At 33.9% G+C, this 9,401-nt stretch overlaps 3 protein-coding genes across 4 annotated transcripts in view; 1 reads left to right on the plus strand and 2 right to left on the minus strand.

Annotated features, from left to right (window-relative positions):
- The window catches only part of LOC119834123 (WD and tetratricopeptide repeats protein 1), an 11,033-nt gene extending 6,277 nt beyond the window's left edge, over positions 1 to 4,756 (minus strand). The window contains exons 1-4 of one of the 2 annotated variants that reach the window (XM_038358415.1): positions 4,302 to 4,756; positions 4,116 to 4,227; positions 2,211 to 2,389; positions 49 to 250 (exon numbers count right to left, since the gene is read on the minus strand). In XM_038358415.1, coding sequence (XP_038214343.1) covers positions 49 to 250; positions 2,211 to 2,389; positions 4,116 to 4,227; positions 4,302 to 4,498 — 690 coding nt within the window. In that variant the 5' untranslated portion in view covers positions 4,499 to 4,756. Of the gene's footprint in view, positions 1 to 36; positions 251 to 2,210; positions 2,390 to 4,115; positions 4,228 to 4,301 lie in introns of both variants that reach the window. The other variant, XM_038358414.1, reaches the window with a different exon arrangement.
- Positions 4,757 to 5,160: 404 nt separating this feature from the next.
- Positions 5,161 to 7,678, plus strand: LOC119834124 (coiled-coil domain-containing protein 130 homolog). Its single transcript, XM_038358416.1, has 5 exons — positions 5,161 to 5,297; positions 5,412 to 5,740; positions 6,237 to 6,364; positions 6,617 to 6,749; positions 6,939 to 7,678. Exons 2-5 carry the CDS (start codon positions 5,429 to 5,431, stop codon positions 7,425 to 7,427), a joined length of 1,062 nt encoding a protein of 353 aa, XP_038214344.1. The 5' UTR covers positions 5,161 to 5,297; positions 5,412 to 5,428; the 3' UTR covers positions 7,428 to 7,678.
- The window catches only part of LOC119834045 (vacuolar protein sorting-associated protein 13A-like), a 24,818-nt gene continuing 23,095 nt past the window's right edge, over positions 7,679 to 9,401 (minus strand). Inside the window, exon 30 of the mRNA XM_038358322.1 lies at positions 7,679 to 9,266. Coding sequence (XP_038214250.1) covers positions 9,132 to 9,266 — 135 coding nt within the window. The 3' untranslated portion in view covers positions 7,679 to 9,131. The remainder of the gene's footprint in view (positions 9,267 to 9,401) is intronic.

Here is a 9,401-nt window from a genome sequence, read left to right on the forward strand (position 1 = left end):
AAAATATAGTACTAAAAACATCGCATAGCATCTCACCGCATCACCAACCTGCAGTCTGCCCAGCTTGATCATCCTGGTGTCGTAGAGACGCACGTAGAAGTCGTTGGCGCCGACGGCGAGCTGGTAGGGGCGGCGCGGGTTCACCGCCACGCACTTGGCCTCCGCGTACCGGCCCATGTGGTTCAGCAGGTTGACCAGCACGTTCGCGCAGTCCGAGTTGCAGCGGTGCGGCATGCGCAGGTCGTGCTGCCTGTTATTGGAGGTACGCCATTTTATTTGAAGACTAGCTTTTGCCCGCGGCTTCGCACGCGTTAATTCGGAGTTAAATAGATGCATATAAACCTTCCTCTTGAATCACTCTATCTATTAAAAAATATGTTGCGTAGTTTTAAAGATTTAAGCATACAAAGGACCATAGGGACAGAGATAGCGACTTTGTTTATGTAGTGATAGCACATATAGCACTTAGTTTTCACGTGAATCCGAGTGAAAGATATTTTAATTCAGTCTTTTAGTACTTGAACTTGGTGCAAACTTTGAAACAAAGAAACAAACTCATGCTCTTCTACATTTTGTTTTCTTTGGTATGTAGCTATGAAGCATATCCGTGTGAGGTGGTGTGGTGTCGTATCGCGAGTGCATGTGTATGTGTGAATGTAAGGAAAAGTGATAAATATTGGTCAAAATGTTTAAAAAATGTTTAAATAGATATTGGTGACAGAAATATTATTGATTGAAAATCAGAAAAAAATATCTCATTATATAACTACCCCGACTTTATTCTAGACTAGCGATTATATTGCACACAGGGACTACGGACATATCCGATAGTGAAAGGATTTTTGAAATCGATCCAGTAGTTTCTGAGATTAGAGCGTTCAAAAAATTAAACATGCTACCTCTTCAGCTTTATATTATTTCTAGTAACGTCAAAGCAAATACGACAGCGTTAGGTAATCTATAAATGGAATATAAAGGAACAATCCTGGCAACTTTGTTGATTGTGCTGATAAAACCCAAGGCAAAGGTTTCCTATGCACAAATCGCATTTGTAAATGCCAGACCTTTGAACTTGAGCATTTAAATATAGCTCTTACATATGTTTATATAAGTTATGCATTGAGGAATATTACTTGTAAGTCAGAATTCCTTTGTAAGATATGACGAAATAACAAGGCATTTCCGTAACAATAAATATATTTGAAAATAATTTTGAAGATGTTCGTCAGGTTAGGTACTTTTAACTGGTTTTGCATTTAGTTGAATATTTTAACTTCCGAGTGTGTTCCCAGTTACTATGTATTTTTTAACATATTTGATTCTGATATACAGAAGACAATCAGTCCTCTCCAGCTTCTACCGTGGTACATATATATCAGCAATACCACATTCAAACAAACAAACTTGTTATCTTCATATTGTTAGTATTACATATACATAATACCATGTAGCCTCTTTCTTCTGATCCTCAGTCAGTCAGATCTGAATTCTAACTATGATACTTACACAGTGCATTATAATACGACTAAATCACAGAGTCACAATAAAGGTCAAATGTCTATCTAGGCCATATAGAGGCTAGAGTTAATGCATGGATGACGTCACTTCAGCCACACTAACTATCGGATCCATTTAACTATTGCTTTTTACATATTATGCATGCGAAATGGATAAGCATTTTTAATATTTCGATAGAAAAAAAAATTTAAGCATAATATGATGTTTAGTCACAAAGACTTAAAGGGAGTGATAAAAATGGGGGACTTGTATGTAATTGGTAAATATATAAGCAGTGCAATTTAGTAAGGCTTATTAAATGCTAAAGAAGTAACTAGACAATTAATACCGTACTATATATGAGAATAAGAGACAGACTGTCTGTCTCTTATTCTCGTATATAGTCTGCGTTCGAGGTGATAGCGGACGATTACTAACCATCATCCGTGGCCCCTTCTCAAAACAGCTCAACAGAATACAATAGGGTTTTAGTCAATAGAAATCCGACATATCCCAACCAACCCTTGCCCAAAACTTGCAGCTCCCTGAGACCCATGCTTATCTTGTGTTCAAAGTGACAAGTACTTGGTTGAATCTATTGTTAATTTTCAAGATAAGATTAAATTATTTTTGCTACAAGATACAAAATAGTTTTTAAGTATAATCCCCCACCCTCTCTTCCCTCACCCAAAATAAAAAAAAAAACCACTCACAGCACCAAACCATCCTCGCCGGCTGACCACAGCAGGTGCGGTTTATCCGGCGCCACTGCCAGCCTCTTCACCCGGCCGCTGTGGCAGGCGCACTCGAGCAGCGACGTGCCGCCGCACACGTTGCGCGCGCGCACCGACCCGTCCGCCGCGCATGTGGCCACTATGTCCGACGAGAGGAACTGGAAAATAACAAGTATTTTTGCTGAGGAGATAGAAATATGACAAACTAGGTGTGCCCCGCGGCTTCATCCGCGTAAGTCCGTATACCGCAGAAATATCGGGATAAAAAGTTGCCTATATGTTATTCCAGTTGTCCAGCTTCCAACTGTCCAACATACCAAATTTCATCGCAATCCGTTCGGTAGTTTTTGCATGAGAGAGCAACAAACACACCCAAATCCTTACAAACTTTTGCATTTATAATATTAGTAGGATAGGATAGGATAGAAGAATATTAGTAGGATGTAGGATAGTGGGGTAGGACTAGTAGGATGTAGGATATTGGCTGAAAAGGTAACTTGTGATGTACTGAGTAAGTATATTGTAGGTAGACGTATGAAATGCGCCGTCGCGCATTTTGCCACTATGTCTGATGGTGGAAAGGTAACTTGTCAGTATATGATTTTATGTAAGTGTAGGTAGATGTATAAAATATGTCCTTGCACACATTGCGCGTGCGCATCGAACCATCTGCCGCACATGTGACTAATTAATATATCTGGGAAATAATATCATATCTGGGAAATAGGAAAATATTTATTGGAAAGGTAACCATGAAATATTGTGTAGGTGAATTATAGTGTTTATTGTTATAAATTTTGTTTTAAGCAAGATTTTGCTTTAAGCAAGACCAAGGTATGTAATGAGTGGTCTACCTAGCTAGACTGATATTGATTTATTCTACCAGCTTCTTTAACAATATATGTGATACTATGGTAGTGCACACAATGTGTATTGAGTTACAGAGAATTAAATCGGAGGCAACTCAAAAAACTTACGAGCATACACTTAACTTCATAATTTATCATGCATCAAATTTCATAAAATATTTTTCTCGTGTGTATGACTGTACGAAGAAATATTAACAGCCAGTATATTTTATCTATGTAGCAATTAAAAACATACATGTTTCTATGCAATTTATATACATCATTAATGAAGATGTTTCATTTATTATGTCATAACTGATACAAAACATTTTATTGATTTGTAAACAAAACTTGATGCTCTGATACACCTATGACTCATATTTCTGTTAATAATATTTCTGCTAATCATTTACATGTGATCCAGTTTTTAATTTTGGAAAACAAAGATCCAATATGTAATGATCACACCAATGTGAATATTAAATAGAAGTATTTTATATCTAGCTAACTTTACTCTACAGCTTTGCCGGTGTAATCAAAAGAATAGACAGTCTTAGGGCTTTCTCTACATTTCCTGTACACAGAACATAGCTTTCTACTGTCTTAAACTATAGCTGTACCAAATTTCATATAGATACTAGCTGCACCTGGCAAATGCTGTTCTGCCTTACTCTTATCATTTAGGGGTGTGAAAAATAGATGTTAACCGATTCTCAGACCTACCCAATATGCTTACCAAATTTCAGAGGAATCGGTCAAGCCGTTTCGGAGGAGTATAGAGACTAACATTGTGACACGAGAATTTTATATATAAGATGAAGAAGGTGTTTTTGTAACAAATACCCATACATCCACCTAAACTAACAAAATTTTGTGTTTATAATATTTGTAGGTTTAGTATAGATGTTAATTTGATTACAAACATGAAACATGATGACCATAATTTATCAATCAATTCAGAAAAATTAAAACATAGTGCAATACAATTTTAGTACAACATTGAATGCTAACGAAAAACTGTAAAACACCCACTGACCTTAACAGAAAATATATTCCCTGTGTGTCCTGTAGTAATATTGTGAAGTTGCTTATACCGAAAAGGATCCCACAGGATTACGTGTAGATCGTCAGACGCGGAGGCCAGAACCCTACGACGCAAATGCATGAATTAGTTGCTATTTATTGTAATATAACACACTCCGTAGATTATACAAGTACTTACGATCCGTCTTTACTCCATTCAAGACAATTTACACATCCCATATGCCCATGAAGCTCGCTTTCGAGCCCTAATCTGTCTATCATGCTACGGGTCACAAGAAGTCGGTTCTGGAATTTACGACCAATGTCCCCGCGCTCCCGGGCTACTGTCAGTCCCACCGTTCCCTGCATCCAGGCCGGCTCCTCTCTTCTCCCCATGGCGGTGATTTCTTCAAAAACTCCGATAAATCATCACAATCTGAACGAATTACTAACTACCTACGGCTCAATCTATTTATAGTTATAAACATTTCTCGAAGCCTTATAGTGTAAAATACATTAAAATATGTACAGTACAAAGCTTTTTAGAACTATACTACTATTTAAACTAGTTTAGAGAACAATGAAAAAGGTTTTTCACATCAAAGATTTTCTTTCGAAATATGCAGAGCTGTCAAACAGCTGTCGTTATTGCCAGTGCCATGTTGTTTTGTGTTTTATTAGTATTTCTTGTCTATTATTTATATTACGGATTTTATAAACGTAACGTATTGCACTTATAATTTAAAATTCATTAAGAGTGAGTTGTATGTTTATTAAAAGAATATATATACATATTGGGTCTTTATCCATTTCAAAAACAAGAAGCTGGCTTATCATTGCATAAATTGATTTATTTTGAACTAATTTACCAATATGTAACTAATTTCTTTTTTGAATTTGATAAGGGTAAATTCGTATTCTTTAAGAGAATATGTATGTGAACAAAGGTTCAATTAAATATTTTAAAATAAATTAAAGGTTTAGTATTATAAAAGGGAACCAACTGCATTTTTTTAAGTAAAAGCATAGATAGTAGTCAATAGAAAAAATTTTCATTTGACAGATGGCATGAAAATAAATAAACGTGAAAAGCGAACATCTATTTATACTATTCATTTACATTTTAATTGCTTGTTTGTTGTGCTTTCGTAATTACTTCCTAAAATAATTATTTTCCTGGTTGATTGTCAATATAGTAAGAATTTATATATTACTTTACAACTCAATATTTATACAAATTATACGTAATTGCTTGAATACAATTTTATCATTAAATGTATGAGTTGTTTATGTATGAACTGCTTTTTAGGTATAAACTAACGTAAGATGGGTGAACGTAAAGGTCAGAACCTGTACTACCCCCCGGACTACGACCCTAAGGTTGGGGGGTTGAACAAATTCATGGGTACGCATGCTCTTCGGGAAAGAGCTAGGAAACTCCACATGGGAATCCTAATTATAAGATTTGAGATGCCCTACAACATCTGGTGTGATGGCTGCAACAATCACATTGGAATGGGTGTGCGTTACAATGCAGAGAAGACCAAGATTGGCATGTATTACAGCACTCCAGTTTATCAGTTTAGGATGAAGTGTCACTTGTGTGATAATCATTTTGAAATAAAGACTGATCCAGGTGTAAGTATGATTTTATAAAATAAATAATGTTTGTGTATAGAATTACATGTTCTTTAGATGATAAAATTGCATCTGTTCTTTATATTATCGCATCAATTTTATTTTGCATCAAATAGGATTATCAGCTATCCAAACTTTAGTATATCAAGACATATAGATGGTCTCCTTGAGGGATCATCAATCAACAAGTCTTCAAGTTTGTGTGAGAGGATATGGCGGGGTGTCTATTTATATCATCATCTTCCGGATATTCAAAGTTCTGTCAAAATTAGTAAAACTTGATTCTACAACTTTATATTGTTTGTTTCAAAAAAGCTTTTAGGTTTTTTTCTTGTATTGAATGCAAACTAGAAACATTAATCATGGAAATAAAAATTAAGTACCTTTAGATTTTAAATATTTGCACAACAACATAATTAGTTGAATGTACTAGATGTTATGTATCTAAGTTCTTGCAAATGTGCATTAAATTTGAATATGAAATTTTTGTTTTCAGAATTTAGACTATGTGATAGTATCTGGGGCAAGACGGCAGGAGAACAGATGGGACCCCACCGAGAATGGACAGATTGTGCCTGAGACTAAGGAAATGCAGAAGAAATTGTTTGATGATGCAATGTTTAGGTTTGTAGCTGGTATAATAAAAAATCATAACAAACACTCCAATCAGGTTTCTTAATTGCCACCTTCAGTTTGTCAGAACCAAAACAAATTTAAATCGGATCACATGAGATGCAGATGCTTTTAAAAATCTAAATCAAAATCGGTTTACTCAGTCCAAATTTCTGATAACAACAATCCAAAAGAAGGAATTCAGTTAAGTTGATAACCTTGAAGTTGGTTAAAAATCGCCTATTAACATTTTTTTTTTCATAGATTGGAACACAAGACAGGCGATGTAGAGTTAAGCAAACTGGATAAGCCAAGGCTCGGCAGACTAGTTGGGCGAAATGAGAGTGTGTGGAAAGATGACTATGAAGCTAATTGTGCCTTAAGAAGGAACTTCAGAGTGAGTTGATATTTTTAATGCATGCTTATAAGAAACCCTAATTCAATAAACATTGAGAAAATACTTAAAAATCTAATTACTCCCTAGTCTACTCACGGCTTAAAGATATTATTAATGTAATTTGGTTTCTCATATTTTTTTTGAGAGAAATTGTAAAGTCCTATTGATTTTTTTTCTATAAACTTTCAGAAACGGAGAAAAGAACTAGAAGAATCTGCTGTGAATGACGGCCTGCTGCTCGCTAGATCTTCTCTAGATATTAATCTTCTTCCAGAAAACGAAGACGACAGAAATATGGCCGCTCTACTTTCGCTTAGACCTTCTAGAAGTATAGAAGAGAAACAGAGTGTGACGAGACATAAAATCTTAAACGCGCCAGCCCTACCGAGTTCTAGTGGACTTCTTACAAGCTTTGGAGGGTTAAAGAAGGAAGAATCATTGAGCAAACAGACAGTTTTGACAAGAAATGCACTAGGGGTGGTAGTTAAGAGGAATAAATCAGATGCTAAAGATTTAAAAGAAGAGACAAGTAATGTTTTAGATTGCAATGACAAAAATGATAATAATATTTCAGAAGTTAAAGATGATGTTAATATTGATTGTAAAGAAGGTGTAGAAAGTACTAAGAAATTGTCTTTGGTCGGTGATTACAGTTCTAGTGGAGAAAATTCTGATTAAATGTTTTGAAAAATTTGAAGTATAAGTTGATATATTATTTGCATAGGCTATAGAGATTGGTTCATCCTATTTCAACAACAACCAATTAGAATGCCACACATATACAAGACATAATTCTATCCATGACCCATGTATATATTTTCAGTCATGCAAGATACATCTTAACTATTTATCTCATAAATTGTTAATTTCATTATATTCTTAATTAAGTGTAAACTTAATAAAAGTTTAAAATAAAAAGCATATTCCAATGAAATCTTTTATTTCAATTGCTCTTAAAAAACATTAATAGGCTTCGTCGATACAGTTCGATGTCAGCTGAAACTCGATCTGTTCTACTCTATAACATCAAGAACCACAACATTTGCTTATTAAATTATACATAAAATACACAAAACAATGCGTTTTATAATGATTTGCTATATTTCTGTAAAGACTGACTAGCTTTTAAGGAATACATAGTATAGCTATTAATAGGTGTTATAAACTTTGAAACATATTTATCAAAACCTAAGAATCAAAATGGCGTAGCGATACAAGATATAACTTAAATTACTAAACATTTAAAACAAATCCTTAAGCATACAATAATAAAATATATAATTCCTTAGGCGCTTTGAAGAAATTGGTTGTTCGACGTCACAAAAGAAATGCGGATATTTCGTGAATTCTTAAATATAAAATACAAAAATATAAGAAACGATAAATATTTATATAGAGTACAACATCAATTTAGAGTGATATTTTGTGTACAATGATTTGAATGGCGCAATAGTGATAATAAATAAATAATGATTTATTTAATATGTGTCTTAATAACCAATAACTAAACGATAATTACTAGATTTTAATAAACTATCAACAAGCGGAATAATACGGTCAGTGAATATATAGTTTTATGTAAATGCTTAAAAAAATAGCCGTTTCATAATTGAGCGCTTTTATTTTTTTAGTCTGTTAACAATACAAAAACATGGCGGTCTGATGCGTGAAATGTCATATTGACACAATAAATACTGTTAGGTTATACAATAAAACATAACATATTATGTAAGTTATATTCGTTCTTCCAAACAAAATATCGTTTTGGGGTTTTACGATTAAGAATTATTAAACTCTAGTATACAGTTAACTGAGTTTAGGGAAATTCACTGACCAAATTAATGCTTAGCACAAAACATAACGAATACGATTCCTATATCTAAATACACATGTATTTAAACTAAATATTCCTACAGTCAACATCAAATAACCATTATTAACGATTACAAACCCATTTGTGCTTTTTATGCCCAGCGCAGAAATCATTTCCAATAAGCGTAACTATATCTTGGAACATAATAGTATGAAAAATTTCCTTTTGCATATTATTTTGCATCAATTTTCATTATTTTCTTACCAAATATTTTACATCAGATCTAATAAAATCCAGAAAGAACAGAGAGTCTTATGAGAGCTTCTGTAAGGGACAAAAGAATGATGCACTTTATTACGAAAGTTTTTAATATAAATTGACACTTTCCCTCTACATAATATCTTAGTTAACATTCGTAAATCTTTGAAGGAAACTCATGTTATAGGATTAATGGAACAGTTATTTTATACAAAAGGAGGTGGATCAAACTAAGTTACACACAATTATTTTGTCCCTTATGTTCTTGTACAAATGCTATTCTCTCTCTTTCCATAAGAAGAGGAGAAGAGTTACTCATTACACCGTTTGTCTTCAAGAGCCTGTACGAGAGCGCACTCGATCTTGCTCCGCAGCCAACTGAGTACTTCAGGGTCTTGGATCTCTATCGCTTTTTCGTCCGTGGAAAAGTAGCTCACTTGCTCATCCTGTAATATTGTAATGCTTTGTTTTTTATATCTTGTATGATAATTACTTCAGAATTTAAATGAGTGAAGTTTTATAAAAATTATTGTAGTATTGTAAATATCAAATAACCTTAAATTCAGTAAAGCAAGTTTTTA

This window comes from Zerene cesonia, chromosome 18, assembly GCF_012273895.1.
Source record: "Zerene cesonia ecotype Mississippi chromosome 18, Zerene_cesonia_1.1, whole genome shotgun sequence".
NCBI classification, from domain to species: Eukaryota; Metazoa; Arthropoda; class Insecta; order Lepidoptera; family Pieridae; genus Zerene; species Zerene cesonia.

What these genes read in the sequence shown, in the direction of transcription:
- LOC119834124 (XM_038358416.1), top strand. Translation starts at nt 5,429, where the DNA reads ATGGGTGAACGTAAAGGTCAGAACCTGTACTACCCCCCGGACTACGAC. An exon ending in AAATAAAGACTGATCCAGGT is followed by an intron (nt 5,741 to 6,236) that starts GTAAGTATGATT and finishes TTTTGTTTTCAG; the next exon opens with AATTTAGACTATGTGATAGT. An exon ending in CCTTAAGAAGGAACTTCAGA is followed by an intron (nt 6,750 to 6,938) that starts GTGAGTTGATAT and finishes ATAAACTTTCAG; the next exon opens with AAACGGAGAAAAGAACTAGA.